This window comes from Saccopteryx bilineata, chromosome 1, assembly GCF_036850765.1.
Source record: "Saccopteryx bilineata isolate mSacBil1 chromosome 1, mSacBil1_pri_phased_curated, whole genome shotgun sequence".
Classification (NCBI taxonomy): Eukaryota; Metazoa; Chordata; class Mammalia; order Chiroptera; family Emballonuridae; genus Saccopteryx; species Saccopteryx bilineata.
Genome location: NC_089490.1, coordinates 246,467,581 through 246,484,209, shown reverse-complemented (window position 1 = coordinate 246,484,209; position 16,629 = coordinate 246,467,581). Strand labels below are relative to the sequence as shown.

Genomic DNA, 16,629 nt, shown 5'->3' with positions numbered 1-16,629 from the left:
TTTTTTTTTTTTGTATTTTTCTGAAGTTGGAAACGGGAAGCAGTCAGACAGACCCCCGCATGTGCCCGACCAGGATCCACCCGGCATGCCCACCAGGGGGTGATGCTCTGCCCATCTGGGGTGTTGCTCTGCTGCAACCAGAGCCATTCTCGCGCCTAAGGCAGAGGCCATGGAGCCATCCTCAGTGCCCGGGGCCAACTTTGCTCCAATGGAGCCTTGGCTGCGGGAGGGGAAGAGAGAGACAGAGAGGAAGGAGAGGGGGAAGGGTGGAGAAGCAGATGGGCTTACTTGCTTACTTGCTTCACAGAAATAAAAACATATGAAGAACATTTAAAAGATGAAATGAAAATAGCGAGTTCTTATTCTGTTGTACATGCTCAATGATTTTAAATTTAGGAATTATTGAGTCATTCGTGAGCTGAGTTTGAGTCAATTTCTAGCAGATAAAGAACCCATTATCTGTGTTCTAGATTGTTAGAATTTAACCCATTTCTCCTTTGCAGTTTATGTGTTACATATTGTGTTCTTGCATAATAATAAGCTTTGAGGATGATTAACAATTAGCCCAAAACTGAAGAAAATGTCTTAAAGAGTAGTAACCTTTGACATTTTAGTTGGCATCACAAATAGGTGTTTTTTTATGATTGTAAAAGCCAACACAAACTTTCTTTTTATCCCTGTTTTTCCATAACTCTCTTCACTGAAAACTGTTCCTAGTTTAATTCTATTAATTATATCATGTCTTCCTGCTTTCCTGGGGGCATGTGATAATGGTATAATTTTTTTTCCTAACTATTATAGATAAGTCTGATGGTTTGAATGAACGTGTTAGAAATATCTTAATTCACTTGGGTAGATGTACTCATTTTAATTACTTCTCTGGATTTGCTACAGTTCTAATAAAATTTATTTTTAGGAAAAGATATGACACATAAAACTTCAGTTATAATACTGTCTGAATGTTATTAAATCACATACTTAGTGAAAATTAGCATTTTTGGTCAAAGAAAAAGTGTTAGCAAAATACCAGCTTGGACTGAACTGTTTGGATGTGGTATTCGAGTCAGTGGAAATGAAAATAATACTTACAATAAGCTGCTTTTATGTTTTTTGTTTTTTGTTTTTAAATCTCTCCCATTGCCAAAAACTATTGGGATAGTTCATGAAGTAATATTTCTACTTTTCTGTTGGATCAGTATGTCCTACTTGTTTTGCTGCAAGTTATACGTTTAATAAATTGAGTTATTTCAGGTAAAAGCTTTCCTTCTAAAGAGTTCAAACTGCTTCATCCATTTTTCTTTTTATCCCATGTGTTTAAATGAGACATTGTAGGGAGGAAGGACTGTTTCCATTTTGTAACAAGGGACATTGGGTTGGAGACGATGTCATCAACTCTGAGGTTGACCCCAGGTGGATAAAGGCAGAGTCTTCTGGCATTTTGGGGGGTATCTCTGTCATGTTACAGACTTCGAGCTGGTGGTTAGCCAAATTCTTCCACTCCCTTCTCAAAATAATTACTAGGTCGGATGTTATACAACATTGACCTTGATCCCTAGTGAATTTCATCCGGTTAATGTGGGCCCATTTTACTCTCCTAACTAGCAGAAACCATTTTCTATCTTCATTGTTATCTGCTCTTTCTTCTGGCCTTGTCTGGCCAAATCATTCCTCTTTCTTTTTTTTTTTTTTTTACAGTGACAGAGAGAGGGATAGATAGGGACAGACAGACAGGAACAGAGAGAGATGAGAAGCATCAATCATTAGTTTTTTTGCGACACCTTAGTTCATTGATTGCTTTCTCCTATGTCCCTTAACAGTGGGCCTTCAGCAGACTGAGTAACCCCTTGCTCAAGCCAGCAACTTTGGGTCCAAGCTGGTGAGCTTTGCTCAAACCAGATGAGCCCGCACTCAACCTGGCGACCTCGGGTCTCGAACCTGGGTCCTCCGCATCCCAATTCGACGCTTTATCTGCTGCGCCACCGCCCAGTCAGACGGTCAAATCATTCTTTAATTTGACAAATGTACCGTTTAAGGGGTTTTTTTTTGTTGTTGTTGTTTTTTTTAATTTTTTAACTTATTTATTGATGAGAGAGAGAGAGAGAGAGAGAGAGAGAGAGAGAGAGAGAAGGAGAAACACTGATTTGTTGTTCCACTTATTTATGCATTCACTGGTCGATTCTTGTGTGTCCCCTGACCAGGTGTTGAACCAAGAACCTTGATGTATGGGACCAGTGCTCTAACCACCTGGCTATGGGCCAGGACCAAATGTACCATTTAATCTTTTACCCACTTTGCTCCACAGATAATATAAAGTAGCTTAAAGACACAGAAAATAGCCTGACCTGTGGTGGTGCAGTGGCTAAAGCGTTGATCTGGAACACTGAGGTTGCCAGTTCGAAACCCTGGGCTTGCCTGGTCAAGGCACATATGGGAGTTGATGCTTCCTGCTCCTCTCCCCCCTTCTCCCTCTTCCTTGTCTCTAAAATGAATAAATAAAATCTTTAAAAAAAGACAGAAAATATATAAGATAACAATTAAAAGTAGAGCTATAAAAAGAAAAGCAAGTAATGGGACAGCTGTAAAATAGGGCTAGGATTGGACTAAAAAATTATACTATAATGACAAACCTGAGTGAGCCACAAGATGCCTAGTAAAAATTAAAGTACTCATGTATGGATTTGATAGTGCATATAGTTTAAAGGAAATCAGTGACCAAGGGAAGGACAACTCTTCTTGCTATTAAAAAACTAGACAGAATTTTGTTTTGGGCGCACCCAATTTTAATTTACAGGAAAGAACCCACTTGATGGCAAGAAAGAGAAACTGACATTATAACTGTGGGTAAAAATACTGGTTTGCTCCAGGGGCATACTGTTCTTGGAGCATTGAAAGTGTGGTTGGAATCCTTGAATATTGCTTTTCTCAGCTAAACCCTTGGTTTGGGACCTGGAGGCAATGAACCTGAGATGGTCCTTCTGTGACAAAACAGGAACACATCCGCTCAGGGTTGCCTGGGACACCCAGACCCTTACTCCTTAACTGGTACAAGTCAGAGCACACTCCCTGTCTCCGTCTGAGGTCTCGATAATTATGTTGAACAGATGGGAGCAGAGGACTCAGCCTGTTAGAACGGGGTTTCTCTTCTCATTGGGGTCCAATGGAAGCTGGTGGGTGGGATTGAGGGGTGTTTATGCACCAATCTCCTCAAATCTCCTCAAGGAATTTATAGGTAAAAAATTTTGTGTGTGTGTGTGTGTGAATAGTCTTTGTAGTTCTCATATTCGTTTTAAATTTTGTTTCTTAATTTCTCAATTACAGTTTACACTTGATGTTATTTTGTATTGGTTTTAGGTGTACAGCACAGTGGTTGGACAGTTGTATAGTTTCTTGTACCCACCTGGCCCCATACACAGTTACTGCAGTATTATTGACTGTATTCCCTACGCTATACTTTATATCCTCGTGACTGTTGTGCAATTTCCAATTTGTACTTCTTAATTCCTTCATCTTTTTCACTCCGTCCCCTAACCCCCATCCCTTCTGGCATTATGCCATTATGCCATTATGCCAAGTGAAATAAGCCAGTTAGAGAGGAACAGATACAATATCATTTCACTTATATATGGAAACTAAAGAACAAGATAAATAAGCAAACAAAATCAAAATCGACTCACAGATATAGAGAACATCAGATTCTTTTTTTTTTCTTTTTTTTAGAGACAGAGAGAGAGTCAGAGAGAGTGATAGGGACAGACAGACAGGAACGGAGAGAGATGAGAAGCATCAATCATCAGTTTTCCACTGCGACATCTTAGTTGTTCATTGATTGCTTTCTCATATGTGCCTTGACCGCGGGCCTTCAGCAGACCGGTTAACCCCTTGCTGGAGCCAGCGACCTTGGGCTCAAGCTGGTGAGCTTTTGCTCAAACCAGATGAGCCCTCGCTCATGCTGGCGACCTCAGGGTCTCGAACCTGGGTCTTCCGCATCCCAGTCCGACGCTCTGGTCAGGCGAGAACATCAGATTCTTAAAGACGATTTTCCCCAGAGTTAAACTCTGTAGACTGGAGACTCGTAAGTCTTTGTCAAACCCTCATAGATGTTTGTGCTTCTTCAAGTAGTTGTTCTCTACCTATCCATACATCAGAACAGCCTTCCTGTCTGTTCTCATTGCTGAATCTAGCAGGTGCTTCGTTCATATATGTTGATTTAAAGTGAATGAATCCAGGGCGCATTTTCCCACTGTGTCTATGAGACACTTGCATGAGGGACTTGGTCAGGTGCCTTGTGAGTCACTCTGTGCTTTCCTCCCTGCGGTGCCCTCTGACCTGCGAATTAGTGAGGTTCATTTGGCATGGCTTTGTTTGGGAGCGGCTTGTGCAGGTGTCTACCAGTATCCTTTTCTTTGTTTCTGGCCTTACAGATCATCTATTTAATAATCAATTTAGAGTGCTGTTGTGATGAAGCCCCATTTTGAAACGGTATCTTTACCTCTGTCCATCTGCTGCTATCCCTTCCATTTTTCATTGGACTGGAATTCTGTGGCCATATCTTCAGGCTCTTTAAGGATCCTGGGTTGTGATTTTTTTTGGGTCTTTTGGTCAGAGACTCTGGGTATCTGTTCTTGGAATTCAGGTCCTCTTTGGTCATATTAGTTCAGCCCTTTCCTCCTCCCTGGTGGTAAGTCAGGAGCCAATGAGGTTTACCTGTATCACGGTTATTGCTAATTGAAAACTTCCCCAAATGGAATAGAAGGCATGGAGCTTTTCTGTCATGTGTCTCAAGCAGTAGTGACTGTTATTTCTGGATTCTCCACCAGCAAAAACAACAAGATCGCCCTGAGGCCACTCTTTCGTAATTTTTAGCATTTGGACGTGGCACATCTCCTTCTGACGGTGCACCTGTGACATACCTCATAAGGTTTCTTGTGATGCCCGTTTGTCTTTGGTAAGATGTGTCTCTCTTTTGTATGAGCCCCTTTCTAGTACAAGGAAACACATAGAACTATGTAACACTTGACTCATTTTTTTCTGTGTCATTCTCTTCATCAACCGGATGACCTGTGTTCACATGTCAGAATGGGGGTTTTGAGAGCCCGGCAAACCCACTTGTTTAGAGTTTCTGACCACTTGAGCCTGCTGGTTTTTTTCTCTCAACCCTGCTTCTCTTCCAAGACCAGGATTCATTCCTGTGTCTGTCCAGGATTCAGTTCCCGGAACAATACAGGCTCCAATTTTACCTTGTCACTTCTCTGATCATTTCTATCCTACTGGGCAATTTTATCTTCATTGGTCGGAAGTCCAGAACCATCTTTCTCTTATCATTTCCTTCTGAAATAGAACTTGTCAGAAGGCAATATAGAATTTGTCAGCAGACTGTGATGGACAGGAGACATTCAAAGAATTGGTGTCTCATGATAGCCCTATCTTGTTTCTGAGCCGATTTTTATCATTTCTACAGAAATATGTCATCTGAATCTTTTGTTTGGTGAGTCCTCTGATTATATGGCCATGACTATGATACTCTGTCTTCTTGTTGTTGGTTTTTGTTTTGTATTTTTAGCGAGAGAGACAGACAGACAGGCACAGGGACAGACAGGAAGGGAGAGAGATGAGAAGCATCAATTCTTCATTTTAGCACCTTAGTCGTTCATTGATTGCTTTCTCATATGTACCTTGACTGGGGAGGGGGAGCAGGGGGTGCTACAGCCAAGCCAGAGACCCCTTGCTCAAGCCAGTGACCTTGGGCTTCAAGCCAGTGACCTCTGGGCTCAAGCCAGCAACCATAAGGTCATGTCTATGATCCCAAGCTCAAGCCAGCGACCCTGCACTTAAGCTGGTAAGCCCGTGCTCAAGCCAACAACCTTGAGGTTTTGAACCTGGGTCCTCAGTATCCTAGGCCGACAGTCTATCCACTACACCACTATCTGGTCAGGCTACTCTGTCTTCTCTTAAGTCACTTTAAATATACCTTTGCACATTTCAGCCCTAGGTTCTGTAGCTTCCCAAACGTGTGTGCATTTGACCTAGCATGCTCTTTGGTGAGCTTATTTTCACTGGATGTGGTGGAATGTTTTCTGGCATCAGGGCCAGTCACCCTGGGTTCAGCCGTGACTGTGCTGTCATAATTACCACTGTTGTTAATGTGGCAGATTCCTTCTCAGCTGCTCACCTGTTCAGTCTTTGTGCCTTCCTGTAAGGACATCTGAGACTGAAGCATTTGTTCCAAGCCCTTCGAGCTTTCATGCCATCTTCTATGTTTTTGTATGAGTCATCTCATCCTTAGCACGATGAAGCTTAAGAAGGGATGCACCTTCTTGCTCCTTTGGATTGATGAAAAAAAATTGTCCTCTTTTGGATTTGGGGGAAGGATGCCCTTAGCTGACCTCCCTTTTCTCTACATCTTTTCTTCATCTTCCCAATGCTCTGAGCTAAATTAACATCCAGGGCACCTCTGTTCCTAACTCATAACTTTTTCTGTTATTACTCATTGCCTTCCTCTCCCATTTTTGTAGTTATTGGCTTTTGCTAATGTAGGTTGCTTGGCATTTCTTATGATTCCAGACATTATTGCTGGTTGTTGTCTGCTTTTTTATTTTTTGGCAAAAGACAGACATTCGTTCTAAACCTTTTTGAAAGTTAAAATGACTCAGGGAAAAAATTTGTAAGTGATTTCTCTCCCCCCAACCCCATGGCCCCCATTTGGCCGCACACGGGAGGTTTGCAGGTGTGTAGCTTTCTCCCCAGCTGCCTGTTTCTGTGGCTATAACTGATTGAGGTTGTTACTAAAAATAAAAACTTCTTCTCCTCTCTTCCCTTACCTGAGATATAAATAATGTTGGCCAAGTGAAAATAAAAAACATTGTCACCCAAGGATAAAGGCTCATCTTTCTCTGAGCTTTGTAATAAAACCGTTCAGATTTATAAAGTAGGAAGAGTGCGGGGCAGAGAAAGCAACCTTTGAAGAAACAAAGTTCAAATTGACCATAATTAACATTTCCTAGCCTCTGTTTTCCTGCTAATGACTGAAGACAAGTACTAATTAGAGAAGCCTCAAGTGTCTGGATTTTTCAGTGTAGCAGATGGTGCTGCATAAGAACTATGCATAGTGCCGGGATTGGGAGAAGTTGGGGGGTGGGGCTAAGTGATTCCTAGCCACCTTTCCTCCAACTTGATCTTATCTGGGGACAGACACCTGCACCTGCCAGTTGATTTGCATGGAGACCTTCTCTTTGTTCCTCATTCTCCATCTCACCCGCATGTGAATTTAGGAGGTGCGTTTCTGCCTTCCTTTGTGAATGCCCTGACACGCTTTTATTTTTGCTTTTTTCTTGACAAGCACATTGTATTCCTTTTTTTTTTCTTTTCAGATTTCTTTGACCCTTATGTTACCGCCAGGTCTCACTAGACTCCCCCACTACCAAACCCCCACTGGGGTTCTTTCTTCCTGTTCTTTCTCATTTTCCCACAAGCCCAGCACACAAGCCTCAGTCCCTGACGCAGCTAGTGCTGCGATGGTTCTGCCTCTTCAGTTCAACAACTCTTCTCACAGATTGTCCAAAAACGTGTTTTCACTTTTTGATTCTTTCTACCCATTATTTCCTCCTTTGCTATCGAGTCAGCTAACCAACTCAGAGAAAGCTTTAACTTTTTCTGTAGAAATCTTCCATGCTGTCAGATGTTGGTATTGTTTTGGCAAATGCAGCACGTGCGTTTTCTAACTGTGGGAATCATCATATTAGGATGACAAAGTGTGGACCTGATTGTGTTTAATCCAAGTCTTGCCTTTCATCAGAACTGTTTTACCAGGACATGCCCTTTTGCTCTGTTGGTTGTGAAGGTTGTAATTAATCACCCTTAGTAATGAAGCTTTGTCTTAATTTGGTGTTAACGGTTGAAATGTTCTTTGGTGGAACCAGAAGAAAACCGTGATTGGTTACCACCAACATTTTTCTGGCTTCAGTGAGAAGTATTACTTTTCCCCCTTTCCCTTATATCGGCGCCTTAGCGAGCTGCTGCCCTCATTCAGCGAGAGATGGAGGGAGGGCCTGGGCTTTCAGAACAGCATCCAACTTGCAGAATAACTCACAGAATTATCTTCCAAAATGCGGGCAAAAGAGTCTTCTTAATTTATTTCATTATGTTGTATGTGCTTTTAGAGTTTAGAAACCACCATTTTTCTTAGAGTTTCTATTTTCTTTTGAACATGTTCTCTTTGGTACCTAACTAATTAAGGGATTTATCACATTCTCCACTTACGTATTTTCTAGTTTTAAAAACTACTTACTTGGTGTCTATTGCATTAAAAAATATTGTTGTAGGTTTTCTTGATCATAAAAGTAGAAAGGAAACAAAACTAACTTGTACTATCACCTGGAGATAATAATTATTAATATTTCAGTATATTTCTGTTGAGTTTGTTAGGTATAGAAATAATTTACATATAGGATCTAAGAGCCTATGTGTAAATAATTATACAAAATCTTGCATTTTTATTAAACATTAAATTATGAGATGTTTTTGATACATTTTATTTAATATATATGTATATATATATTATTGATATGTAGTCACAATTGATATATATTATGGATGTACCATATGTATTTTATGTTTATCCTATCGTTAGCCATTTAGGTTGTTTCTAATTTCTTAATATTTTAACAGATGTTGTGCTAAATATTTCCACAAATAGTAAGTCTTCATATTTATCCTCAAGATAATAGATTAATGCATAAATGAATTTTTAAAGTCAAGAACATCTTCGAAGGGCTGAATTGAGTAAGTGTAAAGATGGAAATGAGCCGTAGTGGCTGAGAGTTCCACTGTTTGAAGAGGTGGAGGAGTGCTCAGAGGCTCCTAGTGCCCTGCCTCCTCCTTTCCCTGGTCACTGGCTTGGGGAGGAGATGCCAGAGCACAGCGGGGTTTGGAGGGGAGGGCCACACGACAGTGATGGGGAGTCCCCCGGCCTCCCTCTGACTCATTCTCCAGTGAAAGTTGGATACAGCTCTGCCCGCTAGTTCAGTTCAGATGCCCCGTGTTTCCTGATTCTTCCTTGGAGTTTTTGTTTGATTGGTGTCAAGATCATTCTGTATATCAAAGAAGATAGCTTTTATCAACTATGTCCTATTCCTTTTTAGCTACTTGGGAGCAGTGCACAATGACTAAAAGGACTCTTGTGATTCCTGGTTTCCTTTCATTGTTGAAGGATTGTGAGCACAAGGAGGGCTACATCACCTCAAAGACTTGTGGCGGGTTCAGTTATCAGTTTAGGAGACCAGTTTAGTACTGGTCTCTGTGTACACAGTTAGTTCATGTCCACAAGTAGCTGTTGGCTTTAGGTATGAAGCTAAGGTCTCCAAGATAATATCTTTTCTTGGCAGCAGAAAGATTAATTCTTTGACCAGAACAACATTTACTTTAGTTTTTCTTGATCCTTCTTATTCTGATTTTTTTATGTTGTTGTAAAAAAACCCCACTATTTTTTTTTTGAATTCTAAAATAGCTGACTTACTTGAGGCATTTCATATTGCTAGAAAATGTCTTTACTCTGTGCATGACTTTAATTCTCATTATATTGGCTATTTCTAGTTGTTAGTTAATATTTGCTTTTTGAAATTTCCATATTGAAATCAATAATCTGTCTTTAAGTAAAATTATTTCTGCAGTTGCATTTTTATCACGATTTTAGAAAGCTAACAGGAATAATAAAAACTGTTACAAATAGCATTTGTATCTATATTTAAAAAGCTCTTCAATTGACCAAGCAGATGTTACAGATTTTGTCTTTGATATAATACATTTCCCATTAATTTTGAAAATCTGGCCTTCAGGGATGTGCTTTCAAGTGTGTGTAGTTCAACTGCAATTTGTGAAAGTTCAAGCAGCTGTACGGGCAGACAATGTGACATATTTGTAACGGGCTGTTTCGGGCAAAGGCTGAGTTCTGGAACTTTATATTCTGTCTTTTATGTTCAGACACATCTATTTGAATTTCTTCTTTTTGTGAGTCCAGAAAGTATGATATAAATTACACACAGACACACACACACACACACACACACACACACGTTCTTGCTTTTATACACAGAGTGGGCAAAAGTAGGTTTACAGTTGTTCACATGAGAAATAATACAATAATTAATAAATAGCAACACAAGAATAAACTTTTGCATACTCACAACTGTAAATCTACTCTTGCCCACCCACCTGTAGGTATGTGTGTATCTGTATGTGTATATATGTTTTACATTGTGTATGCAACCTAAATTGGAAGTGAAGATGCACATACTTCATGTTTTTAAATAAAAAAAGTCAGTTTAAGCTTTCACTATTTAAATATTTTTCTCTTTGTGTAGGTTGAAGAAATTGTGGATATTGGATCATTTGCCCCAGAAGACATCCATATTCCTAAGATTTATGTGCATCGCCTTATAAAGGGAGAAAAATATGAGAAAAGAATTGAGGTAGGTGACTTAGTTCCGTTGTCAGTATTTATGGGTCTGATTATTAGAGATATGCATCCCTGGGGCCATTCCAGAAAACTGGGAATTAGAGCTGAGCAGGAACCCTTGCTTTGGATCTTAGCAAGAGCTTCTCGTGTCCTTCAGAAGGGTCATGATCATCTGTGTCATTGGCCAGCCCAGCAGTGCCCTGTGATCCTGCAGGCTGTGTTTTCCAGGCTCTGTAACTGTCCCGATTCGGGATGCATAGTTTTGCATCTACCTTGTCCTGTAGGGATGAGGGAATAATTGGGTCTCTGATGGCCTATCCCTGATAGACATTTCCTGTTTCATTGTTCAGAAATGTTAGTCTATCTTGGCACAGTGGATAGAGCAGTGGTTTATAGAGTCATGAAAGACAGCATTTCCCATTAGTGTTAGGTATTAGGTTCTAGATAGCTAGTGGGTATGAGATTGTGTCAAGGAGTGGCTTCCGGGAGCATTGGAGGGATTTCAGGTATACTCAGAGATTGAGCAATGACCATTTGGGCTAGGATTGATAGCAAGATACGAAAGTGTCTAGGAATCAGCAACAGAATAGTCCTGCAATGGGAGTACCAAGGAATTAAAGATACCTTTACCCTGTGGACATCAAACAGAAAGGCATTCTGCAAACCAAAACTAATGTCAGCGGGCCAGGGAGAAATGATGGGACATTTCCAGACAGTAACTGTAGTCTGTGTTAAGGAGATTGAGCATTGGAAACACTTTTCTGGCTGATTTTTGGATATTTCTGTGATCCGTGTGATGTACTTGTAGCGAAAACCATTCTAGGCTCTGCAGGCGGAAATAGGCCATTGAGAGCAGCAACACCTGGTAAACACTGTCTCACAGCCCTGCAAACAAGGAGTCCCAAGGTCTGTTTCTGTTTTCTTTGCCCTGGCTCGGGCCCCGAGCACGGCGGAGAATACAGCTAGCTGCAGGAGTCCTCAGAGGTAGCGATCATAACAGTCAGAGTGACAGTAACAGAGGGGTTATTAGCTTGAAAGCAACAGAGCAAGTCTATAGTTTGTCTTCCTCTTCAAATAAATCTGACCTCTCTCACTTACTTTGTAAAGAATCATTTCTGGTTGCTTTTTTATTCATATTATTCTTCACCCCCCGCCACCTCGATAACTCTGTTCCATTGCAGAATTCTTCATACTAGTAGTGGGAGAGAGTTCAAGTGTTTCTAGTAAAATTTTATACTTTAAAAAGTGATTGTATTCAAGGTACACCTCAAACACAAACAATTTATTTCTGTTCCTTTTAAAGCGTTTATCAGTCCGGAAGGAGGCAGATGGGAAGGCCAAGTCCGGGAAAGCCGGTGACAACGTGAGGGAGCGCATCATCAAGCGTGCGGCCCTGGAGTTTGAGGATGGCATGTATGGTATCCTTTTTCTGTCCGGGCCTGCGCAGATGCGCCCTGCCCTCCCCCCACGTTCATCCGACTGCAAGAACTGCTACCTAGTGATTCTCTTACGGTCCTCTGTGGCTCTTCAAGCAGTTGATCAGTTTTTACAAGATGTAGCATGTAACCTAGATATACCAAGATCCATGAAATTGGAATCATAATCCATTTGCCTTCTTGGAATCCAATGGTGACACAAAATTTGCTTAGCTATTTTCTCATATACAGTGTGTTTCAGTACACTTTGGCATTTGGCTAAAGGTTATTGGAACTAGCTATTACCCCAGATGAGGGTTTCAAATCTCAGAAGTGCTAGTCATAACCAGTGCTATTTACTTTCTCTGTACTCTGATGTTTGCATACATCTTAAAATATAAGGTCCAACTTTCTTTTTAAATTTTACTTTTCAGTTGCAGTTGACATTCAGTATTAATTTGTATTAGTTTCAAGTGTATAGCATAGTGGTTAGAGACAATCATATACTTTATAAAGTGTTCCCCCCAATGTTTCCAGTGCCTGCCTACCCAGCACCTTAAATAGTGATTCCAATATTATTGAATGTATTCACTGTGCTGTCCTTTACATCCCCATGGCTATTTTGTAACTACCCATCTGTACTTCTCAATTCCTTCACCTTTTTCACCCAGTCCCCTCTGGCACCCATCAGTCTGTTCTCTGTTTCTATCAGTCTGTTTCCATTTTTTGTGTTCATTTATTTTGTTCTTTATATTCCGCATGTAAAGTGAAATCATATGATATTTGTCTTTTTCTGTAAGACCCAACTTTTTTTTTTTACATAAATGTATAAAGATTTTATTTATTGATTTTACAGGGGTGGAGGAGTGAGTAGTAGTTGCTTCACTCTAGCTGTTCATTGGTTGCTTGTCCTATGCACTTTGAGCAGGCAAGCTCAGAGTTTTGAACCAGCGACCTCAGCATTGTAATACCCAACTTCTTAACAACCTCTCCTTTCCTGTGACAAGGATCCCCTGAGTATACTCTTTTATGTCTAATGTTTTGTGAAGTTATACAGTAAATGATTTAAATTCTGCCTTAAACACTTTCTCAAAAATAAGGTAGGAAGAGATCATTTAGTACAACGAGAAGATTTTGATTGCATTTTTTTTTTTTCATATTTTCGAAGCTGGAAATAGGGAGGCAGTCAGACAGACTCCCGCATGCGCCCGACCGGGATCCACCCGGCATGCCCACCAGGGGGCGATGCTCTGCCCCTCTGGGGCGTCACTCTGTTGCATCCAGAGCCATTCTAGCGCCTGAGGCAGAGGCCACAGAGCCATCCTCAGCGCCCGGGCAATCTTTGCTCCAATGGAGCCTTGGCTGTGGGAGGGGAAGAGAGAGACAGAGAGGAAGGAGGGGGGGGGCGTAGAGAAGCAGATGGGCGCTTCTCCTGTGTGCCCTGGCCGGGAATCGAACCCGGGACTCCTGCACGCCAGGCCGACGCTCTACCACTGAGCCAACTGGCCAGGGCTTTGACTGCATTTAACAACAGTGAGTGTTTGCTGCTCTGCGGTGGTAATAGACAGCACAGTGAGCAGTCCTGGGCAGCACGTCTCCCATTTTTTAAAATTTATTGGGGTGACATTGGTTAATAAAATGATATAGGTTTCAAGTGTACAATTCTATAGTATATCATCTGTATATTGCATTGTGTGTTCACCACCACAAGTCAAGTCTCCTTCTGTCACCGTATACTTGTCACCCTTTCCCCTTTATTACCCTACCCCACTTCCCTTCTGATAGCCACCATACTGTTGTCTGTGTCTGAGTTTTTGTGTGCACATCGATTAGCTCAGACTGCTTGTGCTGAGAGGCAAGACAGAACCCATTCCATTTGCATACAAATCAGGGTGGACCCTCTCTTGATGTTGAAGAAGATTCAACACTCATTTAGCTCTTTGATGCCTTCACACAGCTTTTTTTTTTTATGGCCTCAATTGTAGTCACTGAAACTTACCCCCACCCTCTTTATATGTTTGGCAAGACTCGGTCACCAGTGAATGCTATCACAGTGACCCAAAGGAGCTGAAACACTTTTATGCAAGCATTTTGGAATTGTCAGAAAACTTTTTTACAGTTTAGAAATGGTAGCCCTTTTTTACGTATGTTAAATTATCCTTAGTTTTAGTTGGAGTTTTGAAAAGTCAAAATTGCTTTTAAACAAAGGTCAAGCCATGTTTACTAATATATTAATAGCAATTGCAAGTCACAATATATCAGTCCAAATTTGCTGCACACATTAATGAAAATAAAATATGTCTGAACAAAAATGACCTCTTGCCTAGTCTTCTGAAGCCACCACTTTGATGTATTTATGGAGAAGCATATTAGTAGTATTGAAAAGGCTGTGGTTAATTAGTGATTTTATTTTATTTTTTAGTTACAAAATGGTGCTGAAAGCATGATGGGAGAATGCATTTGGTAATTACATTCAGAGCAAGTAAGTGCCTTTAAAGAAGGCTTCTCTTCAGATTTATATATGTAAAAGTTTATGGCATAATCTCTCTACTTTGTCTGCGTTCTGCCTTAACATCTTCTTCTCCAGCTAATTTGGGCATAGGAATCCCACTTCTGGCCAGCAACTTTATCAGCCCAAATATTACTGTTCATCTGCAAAGTGAAAATGGAATCCTGGGCCTGGTAAGATAGAAGTTCAAGTTTTATGTGTGCCGTCTTGCTGGGAAATGAGATAGTACATATAGTGAAGTCGTCTTATAAATGAGAGTTGTTAGTTTACACTTCCGTACCTTAGTTTTCTATCTATTTATCATCACAGTAAACAGTTTTACTTTCCCGTGGAATGGTAAACCCTGTGAGCATGTATGTTGTGTTTTCTGTGGCAGACAGTCGTTTCCTGACAGGGAGCTTTCTGACTGCTCCTCTGGTACCGGTTTATAGGTGTCCATCATCTGAGCACCTGCTTCAGAGAAACCTTGCACTTTCCTGCTTGGCTAACTGTTTTTAATTCTTGTGTGGATAGACAAGAATGAAGGTTGTCAGCAGTCCTGTGAAATAAAATTCAGTAAGGCTTTGAATGAAAACTGAATAGTAAGGTTCCTACTTAGGGAAGAGGAATATTTGGACAGTTGATTAATTCAAAAAGTCTTAGGAATTCTTCTCATCCAATTACTGTGTTAAGTCCCTGTTGTCCAAAAGGGTGGAATTTTCTTTTCCTCAAAGTTAACCTTCCTGATGAGCTCAGTATTCTCAGAGAATTTGGCCATAGTTTTTATTCAATATTAAGAAGCACTTTGGCTTCTTGGATGACATTTTAAATTTAATTTTTAATGATGGCAGAAATTATTTATACTTTGTGAATTTATAATATTCCTAATCTTTATTGTTCCTCAGTGGATCTTAACTGTTAATGCAATAAAAATTAAACATATTGAAAGTATATATCTGGTATTTAAAATATGAATAAAGGTCATAGGCATAGACTTGATACTGATTGATTAAGGCAGTAACTGGGACCATTTTCAAAGACAAAAATGCTATGTGTCTGGGTAAAAGCAGACTCATATTGAAGTCAAAGACTTATATTAAGATACCTGAGAGATTATATATATAGAGTGATCAGTTCTCTCACTTTGAAGATAAGGGAAATAAGTTTGTGTGAATTACCCATGGTCAGTGTTTAAAGAAAAATTTACATAGGTCTTAACATTAGTTACTGCTTCAATTTATTTCAAGAATAAATTTTTGGTCCCATAGGAAGTCAGTTAAAATTTTACAGCCAAGATATGCTCATTCTTGGTTCTATCTTATGCCTTTTTTTCTCTCTCTCTTTTTCTTCCTTTTTGATTAATATATATTATAAAACCCCTTGCCCCATCAAGTAATTAGAGATGCCTTATAAAAAAAACATACAAAATAAAAAATAAAAAACTTACTGAGCATAAGTGGGCAAAGGGAGAACACAGGCAGTGAAACATAGATGTGAGGGAGAGGGTTAGGACCCTAATAAATTCCAGACTTCAGTCTCTGCATGCCAAAATGCTGAGACTTTGCCTGAGTCCTTCTAGCCAAATAATGCAGCCATTCAGTGTATAGTCATTTGATTCTAAGAGGAAAGTTTATGAATAACATTGGCTGGATAGTAGTTACTTTTTGTTTTACTGACCTATTTCTAATAACTTTCAAACTTTGGTAATTTTTAGAATTATTTTTTATTAACCCAGTCACAGTTATTAGTGTGGAAAAGACTAATCAATATGAGAAACAGAGCCATGCAAACATCAGAATATTTTTTTTTAAGGTTCACCTCAAGTCTTTGAATGACAGTTCTTTAGAACTTCTAGAGAAGTTATTTATATCACAGTATTCATGTGTGACTCAGTGAGAAGTTTCTTTTGCTAACTGACGTTGGTTGGTTTGCTTTATTTGACAGGGTCCATATCCATTACAAAATGAAGTCGATGCAGATCTAATCAATGCAGGTAAACTCGTTCGTTACATGTTTTTCCAGCGTTTTCCTTGGCTGTCACCAGAGTACTATGCCCAAAACTAGCAAGTTGGGCTTGATTCTTTGTCTTTCCCTAGAGAGTGTTCACTGTCGTTTTCGTTGAGAAGGGGAGCTAAGCCTTCCAAATCCCATCCTTGCCTGGCACTTGTCAGAGGTCCCCTCTTGTTTAGGGCAGACTAAGATAAAGGCCACATTGCAGGTGGAACTCCATGTAATGACAGCAAGAGCTTTGGCGGCTCAGTCAGCCAGGGTCCTAG

At 40.2% G+C, this 16,629-nt stretch overlaps 1 protein-coding gene across 1 annotated transcript in view; it reads left to right on the top strand.

Moving 5' to 3' along the window:
• Positions 1 to 16,629, top strand: part of OXCT1 (3-oxoacid CoA-transferase 1) — a 145,520-nt gene that overhangs the window by 55,694 nt on the left and 73,197 nt on the right. Inside the window, exons 8-11 of the mRNA XM_066240380.1 lie at positions 10,356 to 10,463; positions 11,754 to 11,868; positions 14,453 to 14,547; positions 16,298 to 16,346. Coding sequence (XP_066096477.1) covers positions 10,356 to 10,463; positions 11,754 to 11,868; positions 14,453 to 14,547; positions 16,298 to 16,346 — 367 coding nt within the window. The remainder of the gene's footprint in view (positions 1 to 10,355; positions 10,464 to 11,753; positions 11,869 to 14,452; positions 14,548 to 16,297; positions 16,347 to 16,629) is intronic.